Raw genomic sequence first — 15,571 nt, 5'->3', positions numbered from 1 at the left:
GGCTGTGGATATTTACTATAGTTTACCAAAGCAAACAAACTTCATATTGTGGCTTTTAAAGTTTGTTTGCTTCAATAAACCATTGCCATCATTAACCACAGTTCAGGATTCAGACATCACACTAAAAAATGGTTAATTGAAAAAGGATCCAAACTCCCCCTCATGGTAAAAGAGGAAGAAGGACCATTCAAGCTTTGCAAGCACACTCTTTTTTCTGCTATACAGTGAAAACAGTGAGATTCCAAAGACAATTAATGTAAGTGTACATTATACATTCATTTTTTTACTTAGAGAAGAAATGAAATTACAAAGCAAATACCTAGCAGTACCTTAGAAACTTGTGCGCATCGACACAAGGTAATTACATCCAAGAAGGAAAATATTCTATAAGAAAGTAAAAAAGAAAGAAGTAAAACTGTTCTTCAACAATCCATTCTAACGTACTCCTGTAAACATATTAACTCAAGTTAAAAACATATAGATCAGTCAGATCAGGGTAGTATTTGAAAGCTGCCAACCAAAGATGTTTCAAAGGCAGTTATAAGAACTTTTCTCACATATAGTCACAGCTTGAAGAATGTTACAGCAAGGTGTAACACAGGGGCAGTCAACCTTTTTATACCTACCTCCCACTAATGCATCTTTCTTGATAGTAAAATTTCCTACCCACCAGTGCTTGATGGAGGGATTCAGCTTGTGCCGTAGAACCCCCTACCACCCACCTAGAATCCTGAAATGCCCACTAGCGACCAGGTAGGGACCAGGTTGACAACCCCTGGTGTATCATATACCTGCAATATATATATTCCATACAATTCTAGGTAAGTTACTAGATAAACTCTCTTTGAGACCTTTCTGTTCCCATCAATCTAAGGGTAAGAAAACTATAATTAGGAAATAGCCTACTAGATATTGTTATGTAACTCAGGACCCTTCTGCCCAACTATGCTGTTCTGTGTGCTTAAGAAGAAAATCAAAGTCTCAGCTGCCACACTCACTGCACAAAGTTAAGCCACACAGAAGAGTCTAGAAGTCCCACTTGATTGTATCAAGCAAAGGAAAGGAATAGAACTTTTTTAATTGTCACTGGTACCTGTAAATGCAAACCAAAAAGCAATTTCGCTCAGGAGAGGTTTATGGTGGATAGTTGATTTTAACTTTGGAAAGAGTTAAGAGAACATTATATCTGCAGCAGCTCATACACTCAATATGAAACTCATATTTCATGCCTATATTTTATCTGCTACAGGGGTAATAGCAGCTTGAGAACAATGGTATATGGAGGATGAAAGAAGCCCCTTCTTCCACTGCTCTCATCAAAATTGGAACTTTTTCCCCTCTCCACTGTTGCTTTAAAATTTAAAAGGGCAAAGTATGGGGGAAGAGAGCCAAGAGATAATGGAAATCCAGCCTCAACTCCAAGTGGAGTAGTCAATTCTCTGTTAGTTCTTATGCAAATTCCCTCCCATTCCCATGCCATAATAAAAAAATATCCTGTACTTACCAACTTTTCTAAAGCTTGATTTTTTCACAGAAAATTCCAATTGACAACAATGGAAAAGCTATTGTTTCCTAGCTGCATAGGTAACGCGCTTTTAAAAAGCTATCCTCAAACTGACACATTTTTGCAACAAATGAAGTTAAAACTAGGCATGTATAAGTTTTCATAAAACTTAAATTTGAAACCAATGAAATCCATTTTATAAGCAATAATCACATTAAAACTATAAACTTCTAATGTAGAATTACCTTAAAAGGAGTTCTTTTGGTAACTTTCTGTTAATAAGAGCTTCATCATCATTTGAGAGTGCCTAAAAAGAAAGAGAAAGAAACCACAGTATTCTGAGATGCCCCACCTAAACATCTGTAAAATCCTGATGCCCCTCCCGTTATATGTAATTGTTATTCAAAAAGTGAACTATTCACATGGAGGAAGCCTAAAAGGCCATTAAAAGGTGAGAGGACCCCTGACCATTAGGTCCAGTTGCAACCGACTCTGGGGTTGCGGCTCTCATCTCACTTTATTGGCCGAGGGAGCCGGCATACAGCTTCTGGGTCATGTGGCCAGCATGACTAAGCCGCTTCTGGTGAACCAGAGCAGCACATGGAAACACTGTTTACCTTCCCGCCGGAGCGGTACCCATTTATCTACTTGCACTTGGACGTGCTTTCGAACTGCTAGGTTGGCAGGAGCAGGGACTGAGCAACAGGAGCTCACCCCATCGCGGGGATTCGAACCGCCAACCTTCTGATCGGCAAGTCGAGGCTCTGTGGTATAACCCACAGCGCCACCCGTGTCACTTAAAAGGCCATTAACTTGGTCTAACTCATTCTTGGCCCCCCCAATCAAATCACCCCCCTGTGTGGGGGGGTGCCCCATGTTGGGAACCACGGCTTTAGATCATGATGCCCTACAGATTCAGTTGTACTCTAATTTTCATTAACCCAATGGCTGATTGTCAGAGATGACAGAAGCTGTATGCCAACAATATCTGAAGGCCACCACCACAGTCCACATTGGGTTCCTTTGTAATCTTTGTGCTGATAAAATAATGTATCAACTTTTAAGTTTCATAACTAAATTTAAATGTGTTCTCCCTTTTGCAGCAGTGGAAGCATGAACACTGCTATAAAACATAAATATCGTAGCACATGCATTTGTGAAATTATGCTATTAGCCAATTCCACCCCCACCCCCTGGATACAATTCCCTATTATACGTAATGCATTTAATCCTCTTAAAGTAGTAATGTTTAGGGTCTGTTTGTTTTTAAAGGATTCCACATATTTATCCCCCGCCCCCCTGCCCCAATGACAGTTTTTGAGAGGGCGTCAACTGGGAAAAGTCTAGAAATTCCCTAACTTTAAAATACTCATTTTAACAAACTAATGGAGGTCTATATATGTGAAAGCTTGAAAATCACATCAATGGCACTGATGGCTTTGATTCAAAACTGCTGAGTAATTCAACAGCTTCATTACTGTGAATATACTCCAGAAGGTTGGTTGTGCTACTCAACTATAGCAAACAAAGATTAACATAGTCAAAGCCATTTATGCCATGTCCCTGAAAGATTATGCTGCAACAAATTTGAATTTTTAGTGTTTTATGGTTTCTGGTATTAGCACAATTTCCTCAAAAAATTACCCAAGCTACATAATTTATTTTAAAATTTAAGACAGGATTAAATGGCACTGAAAAACGCTTCTTAAATTACTTATAATTACTTCAAGTTATGAAGACAGGAGTGTTCTATGATATGAATTCCCTGGCATTTTTTTAAAACCTGAGGGCTACAGTACAAAACCTAGATCTGTGTCCGTTTCACAAGCAGAGAAAGAAAATTGACAAAACATCTGCAGCAAGGCTTCTCCTCCCCCCCCCCCCCCACTTTCCCAAGGGGGACTGGCTATAACACTGTGATGGCTTACAGGAGGATCAGACTTGAGAGTGGTTGGAAAGCATTGCAGAATACTGCTTTACATCTTGAACAGCTGACAGCTAGAATAAATAGGAAGAAAAGAGCAATTCTAACCAATGTTGCCTGGAAAACTGTTCAGAGGGTAACTATTAGAAGAAAACAAGCCTAGTTTCCCAAATGATTAACCTCAGCATAAACATGATCTAATCCCTGAAATTTTTTAAGATAACCTGCTGTATAATAGAGAATCTTCTTCCAATTACACTATTCCTTTCTAGTTTTATATCATCAGTGATATTCATATGGAGAAGGGCAGATAATTTAACACCAAAGGGGGTGTACAAGTGAGGGGAGTGAAATCTCCTTCCCACTTTGCATCCCCATTTGCCATTACTTCCTCTTCTCTTCTCCCCAGGCTCTCAATATTTTCAGCATAGCAGCACGACTGGAGTTAAAAATGCCCTAGTTCATAGACTATTCATTTTTCCCACTTAGCACTGAAGTGATCACACATGTCTGATTCATTTGTGTAAAAAGTGAGTAGCTATGGTTTAAATTTATCAAAACGGTTACGTGGGTAAGGCAAGCTGAAGCCCCAAATCCATTATCTCAGCAACTTTATATAATGTCCCTGTATATTCCCAAAATAAAGCCTTCCACATATTAACCATTAAGGACTATTTGGTCGGCTTTAAAGGGGCCAAGTAGGATTTCTACCTTTTTTTTTTACTTGTCAGATTGACTGTTGGTCAGGGTCCATGATCTACTTCAGTCTATCTGGGCTTTGTGGAGTGAAGTGGGGGTAAAGTTAGTTCTGGTCAGGGAATGAACTAGACTAAGCACACCAAGACAGCAATGTGGATAAGGACTGCCCCAAATCATTCTCTCAAAGCTTACCAGCATGAGGGAAAGTGAAAAGAGTATTAACAGTCTTATTGCTTAACACCTTAAATGCCACAATACTCCAGGAGCCTCTTCAACATCCACAAAGGTGTTGGCAGACAAGATAACTGATCAGGTTGCTGGGAGCATTTGCTAGGAGCCATTGTGAGGACAAACAAGCAAAGATGCCAATAGGCAATACACTGGAGTGTTCAGGGTTACATAGTTGTTGCAGGTATGCTAAAAAAATAGTCCCAGTTTCACTCCATATTTGCCTCATGTCTTCAATCCCGTTTGGGGTTGGAGTCAAACAAGACTCCTACAAACAAACAAAAAGACAGATCACTCCAAGCTGTTTTTTGCCCTCAGTTGAATACATATACAGTGGTACCTCCGGCTGCGGACAGGATCCGTTCCAGAGGTCCAGCTGGATCCCAAGGTTTTCGGAACTGGAGACTGCTTCTGCGCAAGCACGCTCGGCGGTAGAGCACTTCTGCGCATGCGTGTGTGGCAAAAACCCAGAAATATACTTCTGGGTTTGCCGCTTACATACCCCGAAGTTTACATAACCGGAGGGATACGTAAGTGGAAGTACGACTGTATATATATATACCTGCATTTTTCCCACACAGGGTAAAATAGCAGCTTGCCAGTTGTGTGATGTAGACAGGAAAATGTGGGTGGAAAGAATCAAATCTATCCCCTAAAGCAGGGGTCTTCAAACTAAGGTCCGCAGGCCAGATCTGGCCCAATAGGGTTGTTAATCCAGCTCGGCCGGCCAGGACAAAGCCTGCTCAGTCTCCTCCTCCCCCCTCCCATCTCGGCAAGAGGATGGGTCTCTCTCGTTCCCTCCCCACCCAGGGAAGCCGCTTTCTGGCAAAAGAGCGGCTCTCGACTCTCTAATGCGCAGATGCGCTGGCAGAGCCCCTCCTGCCCACTGGAGGAGAGTGCTGCCTGAGACCAGGGAGGCTGGAGGCCGGTGGTCGCAGCCGCTGCCTCAGCAGCTGCCCATGGCTCTGACTCTCTAATGCGCAGGTGCGCCGGCAGAGCCCCTCCTGCCCACCAAAGAGCGCTGCCTGAGACCAGAGGAGGCTGGAAGCCGGCGGTCGAAGCTGCCACCTCAGCAGCCGCTCATGGCTCCCACAGCAGCGGGGGGCTGAGCAGAGAGACGCGGGAGGAAGCAGCAAGGGGGCCGGCGGGGAGTCGTGGCCGGCAAGGTGGCAGCGGCACTTGGGCCCCCTCCCTCTATTAAGCAGCAGACCGAGCAGCTGCTGCGCTTTGCGCGGCTAGGCTACTGGCCCCCTGCCCACCAGTGGGCTTTGCCAGCAGCCTCCCCTTTCCCCTGACAGCTCCGGGAAGGCCTTTGAGTTGTGGGAAGGCTTCACACTGCACACCGTTGCCATGCGCTCCCAGGCTGCTCTCTGGGGGTGGGGGAGCCGTGCAGCTCCAGGGATGTTGGTCGGAGTCTGGTGACAAGAGGCAGCTGCTGAGAGAGGGGAGGAAGAGGATGGATAGGAGGGGGACCAAGAAGTGGGGCAACAGGAGAGGAGGAAGGTTGCCGCAAGCGGAGAGTCATGGCAGAGGGCAAAGGAAAGGCAGCAACTTTTCTCTCTCTTCTCCCCGAGGTTTTGCCAAGAGCTTTCAGCCGGCAACTGGTGTCCTTGGACACCCCCAGGGCTTTACTCGCCTCCTTCTCCCCCCCCCCAAACTCGCATGTAAGCCTCCTAGAGCTCAGGTGGCACATGTATCCCCAAAGAAAGAATTGGGGAATGGGGATTTGTGTACAGGAGAAAGATTTGTCCCCCGTTCTCTCTCATGTTTTTGCTTGTGTGAGCCTGTGGGTGTGCGGCGGCAGACATGTGGGGAGAGCTGGGGGGAAATCTCCAGTCAACAAACTGGCAAAAAGCTGCAGCCTTTTATTGCAACCCCCCCATTACAATTTAATTGTAGCTGATTTTCATGGAATCTGGGTTCCTGAGTTTTCCAAACATACTTTTCAAGAGAGTCCTGGATTGCAGACATATCATTCTTTCTTTAAACAACTTCAGTTTTGGCACAGTTCAAAAGTTTATGTTGATTAAAATCATTCTTCATTTTAAATATAGTATTGTTTTTCCTGTTTTTTGTGCACTACTAATAAAATATGTGCAGTATGCATAGGACAGTGAATTGGCCCCTTGTTAAAAAAAAGTCTGAGGACCCCTGCCCTATAGGCTACACAGAAAAAGCATTTTGGTTCCTGAAATTCATTCCAATTGTGCTGATGAAACATAATTAATATAATTCTACAAATTGTAGTATTATTGTGAGAAAGCAGTCAAGATCCAATGATCCCCAGGCATGCACCTCCAGATGGTGATGTCAGGCAACACCCTGGCATCAAGTGGCTTGGTCTCAAGTGGCCGATAGTCGGGTCAGGTCACACAACACTGCACACAACATTAATTTAATCTGCTTATAATAACTGACAGGTACTTCAGTCATACCAGAACCTGTTTTGATCAGTGAAGAAATTTGGTAGAATACTGTCAGCATTATCTTTTCTCTTCATACATTAGACTTAAAAAAAATAATAATACTGAAATACTAGTAAGGAGCCTGGAATATCCTAGAGTTTATATCTACTCTCCTGTCCCCGCCACCCACCTCAACAGCACAACTGCATCTTTTCAAGCATTTTATTGCTCTGGTTCAGTTAGCTTTCAGGGCTTAGGATGCATTCAAGATGCAACAAGGCAAGACAGCACTTCCATATAAAACAAGAATAACAGTAACCCTCATGTGTTTCTCCACCTAAAATTGCTTTTTCAGATTTTTCTTCTCATGGGAGAAGTTTACTATGTTAAAATGACATGTTTTAAGAAATGTTTAAGGGTGAAGTGCAGAGGCCATCTGCTCCTTTCTCCCACGCACTAATTAAAAAAAATTGACAGTACGCATGATTCTGCACATGGATCTGCTGCTGACACGAGTTTGCTTAAATGTGGGTAATGCTTAATCAAAGATATGAATAAGCAACTATGCTAAAAAGGAGCAAGAGCTGATTCTAGCTTCCTAATGAGTGTGCCTGTATGAGGTTTTGTAAGTTTATATTCAATGTAAAAAAAAAAAAGGTTGATTTAAAGATGACAAAAACCAATAACAATAAACAACCAACCAAGAATGCCTGCACAAAAATAATTTTGGGGGGAAATAGATCTTGCCAGATAGCAAAAAACAAACAAACAAAAAACAAGTTTGTAAGTATCAAGTGAACCTCTTTGGGGAGAAGGTTCTAAAGGGGAGGGGGTCACATCCTAGAAGGTCACTGCCATCTGCCTCACTTTGGTAGACTTCCAAATATTTTCAGTGTACAGGCAGGCTCCTGTTGGAGCAGGTGCTCCCTTAAGTTTCCAAATACCAAACCCTGTATCACTAGAAGCAAGCACCAGCATTTTGAATTGTACTCAGAAGCAGGCTAGGAGCGGGGAATGTGTTCGCACTGACTGCTCCCAGCCTAACAGCAAATACCCAATACCCATGCTATCCATTAACCAGCCTTTTTATTGGCATCTCAGAAAATGATTACTCAACAAATAGGTGACTTAAATAGGGAGGCTCTCTCTTTTACTAATCTCATTTATAAAGTCCACAGCCTCTGGACCATTCTTTGAAAATTGAAAGATTACTGAAGCCAGAGTTCAGGAAATATTTATCTTTTCTTCCAATGTTGGAAAAGACCATTTATAACTGCAGTAACATCTGCATTTTATTTAAATGCATGAACTTGACACAATATCAGAATGTAATTTCCAGTGAACTGCTTCATTGCAAGTAAGTAACAATGGGAATTTTGCATGCTTTATCAGACATGGGGTGACAATACTTGCAGCAGACCAAAAATGAGGAAAGAAAGCCAGCAGCTACAAACATTCAAACCGCTTCCCCACATAATACAAACTGTTTTGATTTCCAGCTGTACTTCAGATACACTATCTATACTGGACAAGAACAAAAAGTTTTATTTGATGCTGATGTTTGCTGTGCAATAAACATCCACACATGCACACAAGCTTTGTGAAAAACATACAAAAAGGTGCACAGAAAGGTGCAGGAAACTACTCTCCTAAAACTCGTGCCACACTCAAAAAAAACAAGGTTGGGAAGTCAACGAAAGCCATCTTACAATTTCCTGCGCTGATGCATCTACAACACTCCACACAGGAGCGGAAAAAGGAGGGGGGTTCATCTCCTGTCCCCCGAGATCTTCCATTTCCTTTCCCCAACTCCTCCCTACAGAAAACAGGCGCCAACTCCTAGGGGTAGAGGTCCATTCGTGCCCTCTCCCTCCCTATAAAATATTTGATTCCCCCCCCCTCCCCAATTGGGCGTGGGTGCACCTCGTCATGCGATCGATAATGCAGGGCGGGGCTTCCTCGAATATTGTATTCCAGTTGGCACTCCTGCTCAGATGATGGGGGGCCGGGCGGTGCCCGCCACCCCGCCCTCTCCCAGCTGCCCGTTCTCACGTGCGTGCACGCGCCGCCGCCGCCGCCACCACACAGCGACGCTGCCCCGAAGCTCGCGTTTCGCCTCTGCGCCTCCACCAGCACCATTTGTCCCGCCGGGCCCCTGCGGACGTCCCCACCCGTCCCCCTCCATCTTAACGCGCATCGTGCGGAGCCGTGGCCGCCCTGCAACGCTTGTGCCGTGAGGCCGGGAGGACGACGCCCGGTCCTTTCCCCAGCCGCCCTCCACCCACCTTCCCCGTCACGGACACCGTCTCCACAATGCCGCTTTCGAGCCCGACCCCAAAGAGGAGCCGCCCTGCCGCGCCCCTCCCTGACCGCCACCTTCCTCGCACCCAAACGCCGGCCCCGCCGCCTCAGACCCCACCCTACCTATAGCCGTCTCTGTCTATCTCTACCTATCTCCGCCCATATCGAATCTCCACATAACGGCCCGCCTGCTTTCCCGCGCGCGAGGGGCAGGCGGCGGTTTAACGGTCCGTTGGACGGCAGGGAGGGGGGGGGTGAGGAGAGAATAAAACCACCCACCATTGTGAGGCAATAGCGGGCCGCCGGTTGTCCCGGTGACGAAGGAGCCGCTCGAGAGGCCGGCCGACCGACCAACCAGCTGAAGCGGCGGCGGGACCTGCGCTCTGCTCTCGCGCGCCGCCCAGCGAGCGAGGCGGGGAGAGAAGCCGAGTGAGAGGCGGAGGCGGCCGCTGCCCTGAGGAGCGCGAGAGCGAGGAGCAGGAGGGGCCTTGGCGGATTGGGGGAGCCCGGCGGCACGTGACTCTCCGCCGGCGCGAGCCGCTCGAAGTGGGCGGGGCTTGCATGAGCTGCAGGGCAGCGGGGGTTGGGGAGCAGAAAGCGGCGCTTTGCTCAACTGCCTGTTCCCGGATGTTGAGCCCTAAGGGGCGCTTGGTACCGTTAACGGAATGCGAATCCAGAACTTTCCTGGAACGCTACACTTCGGAACGCGGGGGGGGGGGGGGGAGGGAGCCGATGACATGTCCGAATGCCCCTTTGTAAAGACGGTGCGGGGGGAGGGGGAATTATGCGGACCAGCATTCTGCCCCTCGTGTGCCGTTTTCCTTAGGGAAGTGTGTGGGGGGGAGCCCTCCCTCGGTCTTGCCGTCCGTTGCAATGGGGCTGGCCCCACCCGCGAAGCAAAGTGAGGCGGCCCCCTCTCAGGCAGGAGAGGCAGCAGGTCCGGCCCCCAAGGAATGCCTTGGCAGCTTCTATAGGAGCAGCTGCAAAGCGCTCCTTGGAGGCTGGATCTCTCGCCGCCCCGACAGCTCCTCCTCAGTCATGCCGCCTCTTGTTCTTTATAATAATAAATAATAAATTTCATTTATATCCCGCCCTCCCCAGCCGAAACTGGGCTCAGGGCGGCTAACAACAATCAAAATAATCCAACGATTCTAAAAACATTTCATTATAAAAATTAAAATCAAATTTATGGCAACCAATAAGCAAAATTCTGTGCAGATTGCCAGAGGAGGGAGTCAGGCTGCGCCCTGACCAAAGGCCAGGTGGAACAGCTCTGTCTTGCAGGCCCTGCGGAAAGATGTCAAGTCCTGCAGGGCCCTAGTCTCTTGTGACAGAGCGTTCCACCAGATTGGAGCCGCGGCCGAAAAGGCCCTGGTTCTAGTTGAGGCCAGCCTAACCTCTCTGTGGCCTGGGATCTTCAAGATGTTTTTATTTGCAGACCATAAGTTCCTCTGTGGGACATACCAGGAGAGGCGGTCCCGTAGATACGAGGGTCCTAGGTCGTATAGGGCTTTAAAGGTTAAAACCAGCACCTTAAACCTGATCCTGTACTCCACCGGGAGCCAGTGCAGCTGGTATAGTACCGGATGTGATCTCGCAGCGAAGACCCCATAAGGAGTCTCGCCACGGCATTTTGCACCCACTGGAGTTTCTGGGTCAGTCTCAAGGGTAGCCCCACGTAGAGCGAGTTACAATAATCCAGTCTGGAGGTGACCGTCGCATGGATCACAGTGGCTAGGTCAGGGCGAGAGAGATAAGGAGCCAACTGCTTAGCTTGGCGGAGATGAAAAAATGCTGCCTTTGTTATAGCTGTAATCTGCGCCTCCATAGAGAGGGAGGTATCGAAGATTACACCCAAACTCTTAACGGACGGTGCTGGCACTTATTGCACCCCCGCAAGAGATGGGAGTTGCCCCCTCAATCCCATATCGCCCCGTCCCAGCCAGAGGATCTCTGTCTTCGAAGGATTTAACTTCAACCGGCTCCCACGTAACCATCCAGCCACAGCTTCCAGACATCTCGCCAGTGTGTCTGGGGCCGAGTCAGGATGGCCATCCATCAACAGATAGAGTTGGGTGTCATCGGCATACTGATGGCAACCCAGCCCAAAACTCCGGACAAGCTGGGCGAGGGGGCGCATAAAGATGTTAAAAAGCATTGGGGAGAGAATCGCACCCTGAGGCACTCCACACACCAAGGAGTGGCAGGATGACAATTTTCCCCCAAGCGCCACCCTCTGTCCCCGACCAGAGAGAAACGAGCGCAGCCATTGAAGGACTGTGCCCTGGATCCCCACGTCGGCAAGGCGGTGGTCCAGGAGTTCGTGATCGACCATGTCGAAGGCTGCTGACAGGTCTAGAAGAATCAGCAGCCCCGACCTGCCTCGATCCAGCTGCCTGCGGAGATCATCTGTTAGGGCGACCAGAGCCGTCTCGGTCCCATGACCAGCGCGGAAGCCGGACTGGAATGGATCCAGAGCAGATGTTTCATCCAGAAACCTACCAAGCTGTTCAGTAACCGCTCTCTCAATCACCTTACCCAGGAACCATTATTATTATTATTAGCATTAGCATCATCACAATTTTTGTTTATTGTTATTATCATCATCAGTCTTTATTTATTATTACCATCATCACTATGATTATTACTATCTTTCTTTTTTATTATTATTATTATAATTATTTATATTTAATTTGTATACCGTCTTTCATCCCAGGACACTTCACAACAGAATCATGCAAAACGAGAAGACAAAGTACCATGCAAAACCTATCACTCTCACCCACCAAAACACATTTAAATAGCCATAGAATGTGAATCAGCCCAAGCCAGACTTACCTGGTTATTCCCGTTGTAGATCTGGAAGGTTTTCCATGAGGAGATGCACAAGGAGATCCTCACTCTTGCCCTAAAACAGGTTGGCAAGGTTTAGCTTGCCTGGGCCAGTTCACTCCAGCGGAGATCCCTCCATGGGCTAGATTGTGCATGCGTGCAATTTCCGGCGTCTGTGCATTTGCAGACAACGATTTTTGGCACCATGGAAGCGAGTCTCTGCACCGCACTGCACTGGTTTAGCACAGCTCATGGGGACTTACTGAGCAGAAGGCTTGGTTCGGGGGCAGCTTGTGGGCCAGTTAAACGACCCCCATGGGTTGCTTGTGGCCCATGGGCCTTAGGTTGCCTACCCCTGCCCTAAAAGGACATATCTTTTCTGCCTCAAAGCGGTGTTTGGAGAGTGCCATTTGAAGCAAAGACATGTCTGAGGAGGGTGCTCAACCTTTCCAATTGTTGCTTCTTCTTTTTAACTGCAGCCTCAAACCACACAGCCTGTTTTATTCCTACAGAGTCCTCGAGTTCCAAAACAACTGCAGATGTTTTGCAGCATGCCTGCTGGGGCAAATCTCAACACGGTATTGAATTATCCCAACCCTCACACCCCTGCCTGTACTTCATCATGTTGCAGTTCCAAATCCAGAACAAGAAATTTTAACGGTCATGTCATTCATTCTTAACAATAATGCCACAGAGGGCACCCTTCCCTCTCTCAGTGGTTCATGCATATGTATGGGTGTCTGCATGCATGTGCACGGTTGGAAGGGGTGTGGTTTTATTGTGTGTGTGTGTGCATGTAGCATATTCATCTCTGTACCTTTGGTTGTGGGGTGTTTGTGCGGTTGCAGGGATGGGTGTGCGGTTGCAGGACGGGTGGTCAACACAACAATTTCTCAGGTTTCCAAATGCACTCACATTCTCCAAAATATGGCAATCCCTGGTTTCATCACTGTAGAGTACTATCATATTCCACAACTAAAGGAATAAGCATTGTACATTTGTTGTTGTTTAGTTGTTTAGTCGTGTCCAACTCTTCTTGAATCCATGGACCAGAGCACACCAGGCACTCCTGTCTTCCACTGCCTCCTGCAGTTTGGTCAAACTCATGCTGGTAGCTTCGAGAACACTGTCCAACCATCTCGTCCTGTGTTGTCCCCTTCTCCTTCCCAACATCAGGGTCTTTTCCAGGGAGTCTTCTCTTCTCATGAGGTGGCCAAAGTATTGCAGCCTCAGCTTCAGGATCTGTCTTTCCAGTGAGCACTCGGGGCTGATTTCCTTCAGAATGGATAGGTTTGATCTTCTTGCAGTCCATGGGACTCTCAAGAGTCTCCTCCAGTAACATAATTTAAAAGCATAAATTCTTTGGTGATCAGCCTTCTTTATGGTCCAGCTCTCACTTCCATACATCACTACTGGGAAAACCATAGCTTTAACTATACGGACCTTCGTCAGCAAGGTGATGTCTCTGCTTTTTAAGATGCTGTCTAGGTTTGTCATTGCTTTTCTCCCAAGAAGCAGGCGTCTTTTAATTTCGTGACTGCTGTCACCACCTGCAGTGATCATGGAGCCCAAGAAAGTAAAATCTCTCACTGCCTCCATTTCTTCCCCTTCATGGATCACTGCCTTGTCGTGGCGAAGGGGCTTGAATAACTCAGAGAAGCTATGAGTTATGCTGTGCAGGGCCACCCGAGACGGACAAGTCATAGTGGAGAGTTTTGACCAAATGTGATCCACCTGGAGCAGGAACTGACAAGCCACTCCAGTATCCCTGCCAAGAAAACTCCATGGACAAAAACAACAGACTTATAAAAGCATTGTACATAGCAACCACCAGATGGCTCCCTCTGCAAACGTCGACATACTGGCAAAATTCTACTTTCAAAATTTAAACTGCATGCATAACTTATGATTATGCTTAATTTTACTGAAGTTTTGACAAGCAACTGCATTTAGCAGATAACTGTTTATTGTGGGCCTAGTTCCCCTCATGTATGTGTTTTTACAGCATCCACACAACAGTTGTTAGCATCAAAATATCAGCCCTTATTTTCTTCCCACTTAATCCAGATTCACCCTTTACGCAGATAATTTTTCCATCACATTGCCATACATCTGGGTTTTCTCTGACATTTTGCCATTTCAGGCAAAATACCCCAACACCATTTTTACACCCAAAAACCAGGACATGTCAGGAATTTTCCTGACATATGGCAAGCCTAGTTTTGACTATACACAATTTTGCTTTATGAGCTATTCCCAGAATGTCAGTTGAGAGTCACCTGTGCAGCAAATCTAAACAATAATCAAAACACAAAAACTGAAAGACAGGAACTGAAAGGTAGCAAGAATTTAAAATACAGGAAAAAACAATCACCAGGATTGTGATTGTTGCTAAAAATGTCTGGGGAAATAGATCTTTGCCTGGAACTGAAAGGACAACAATATAGATATGAGCAGGATCTCCCTTGGGGAAATAACTGTATTCTGATGTTGGGGCCCCACCACTGAAAAGGCTCTCTCCTTTATCTTTTTCTATCTTTTACAAAGGAATGCTTTTTAGCACACTAGCAAGAAACCATTACCTGGCTGTGATTTGTCCTACTTCACTTTCCTACTTACTAGCATAGAGCTGTAAAGCTAGCTGTTATGTAGGATCCACAATATTATGTCACAGTGTATTTTCAGCCCTAACAGAAGTGTTCCTATTCATGGTTTCCAGCCAACCTGAAAAAGGAATCTAGAACTTAGAAGAGGGGGAAAGTTTCAGAAGAGGGGAAAGGAAAAATTACACTCCCCCCCCTTGCAACCTCTTGAAACCTTCCCCCACTGTGCTATAAATTCAAATTCTGTATTTCTTTCCTCTGTCCTCCATTTGTCCAACTTCCCTCAATTGACTATTTTTGTTATAATGAGTGGAAACCTGCATTTTTATGTTGATATAAATGTCTGGTTGTTAGTTCAAAAGGGGAAATTAGTTCTCCTTCATTTACACATAGTTGTTGTTTCCTAGAAGTCTGTCTTTTTTTTGGCTACTAGGAAAAAGGAGAAAGAAATATTCAAAAAGTGAAATAAACTAGATTCTTATTTAATATTTTACTCCTGCCTTTCTGTCAGCTGCAATAACACAGAGAGAAACAACCAGTAAGTCACATGGGTAAAACCAGACAGAAACAACTGCTGTACCTATTACTGCCGTGTGTGAGAGAAGCTGGAAAGACTTCAACATGTCCAAAAATTATTATAATAACAAAAGAACAAGCTATGAAACCAGAGCTGTAGTTTTAAAAACTCTACCTTCCTTGTACAAAGGATTATTTTTCATCAGAATACATGTGTAATTTATTCCTTCATTAATTGCAATATTAATGTTAAAACCTCAACTTCTTGATAAAAAAAAATTCAGTAGTCCCATAATAATTCAATGGACAGTTTTTCACTGTGATGCAATAACAACTGCCACTCCATTCCGCTGAATGGTTTGTCTAGAAATTGCTCAATTTTACATAACTATTCTCCTTTTAAAAGTGCATATGTGAAATAAATTATACTAGGGAATGCAGCTGTCAAATATTTATTTAGCATTTTAGTTCTTGAAACTCTCTTGCCAATCAGATAAAATTCATTTTCAATTCTTTTCCCCTGACATCATACTCCTAGTGTGCAAATTCTAGACACAGA

The 15,571-nt window shown here is 45.6% G+C and overlaps 1 protein-coding gene across 3 annotated transcripts in view; it reads right to left on the bottom strand.

Moving 5' to 3' along the window:
• The window catches only part of FBXL2 (F-box and leucine rich repeat protein 2), a 36,177-nt gene extending 26,674 nt beyond the window's left edge, over positions 1–9,503 (bottom strand). For all 3 annotated transcript variants that reach the window (XR_013832162.1, XM_079947793.1, XM_079947794.1), the window contains exons 1-3: positions 9,341–9,503; positions 1,750–1,811; positions 330–384 (exon numbers count right to left, since the gene is read on the bottom strand). Coding sequence is in view for 2 of the 3 variants with exons in the window: in XM_079947793.1 (XP_079803919.1) it covers positions 330–384; positions 1,750–1,811; positions 9,341–9,343 (120 nt within the window). In the remaining variant the exon portion in view is untranslated. The remainder of the gene's footprint in view (positions 1–329; positions 385–1,749; positions 1,812–9,340) is intronic.
• Between the last annotated feature and the right edge of the window lie 6,068 nt (positions 9,504–15,571).

This window comes from Podarcis cretensis, assembly GCF_951804945.1.
Source record: "Podarcis cretensis genome assembly, chromosome: 12".
Lineage (NCBI taxonomy): Eukaryota > Metazoa > Chordata > Lepidosauria > Squamata > Lacertidae > Podarcis > Podarcis cretensis.
This window is presented reverse-complemented; position numbering and strand designations above follow the sequence as displayed.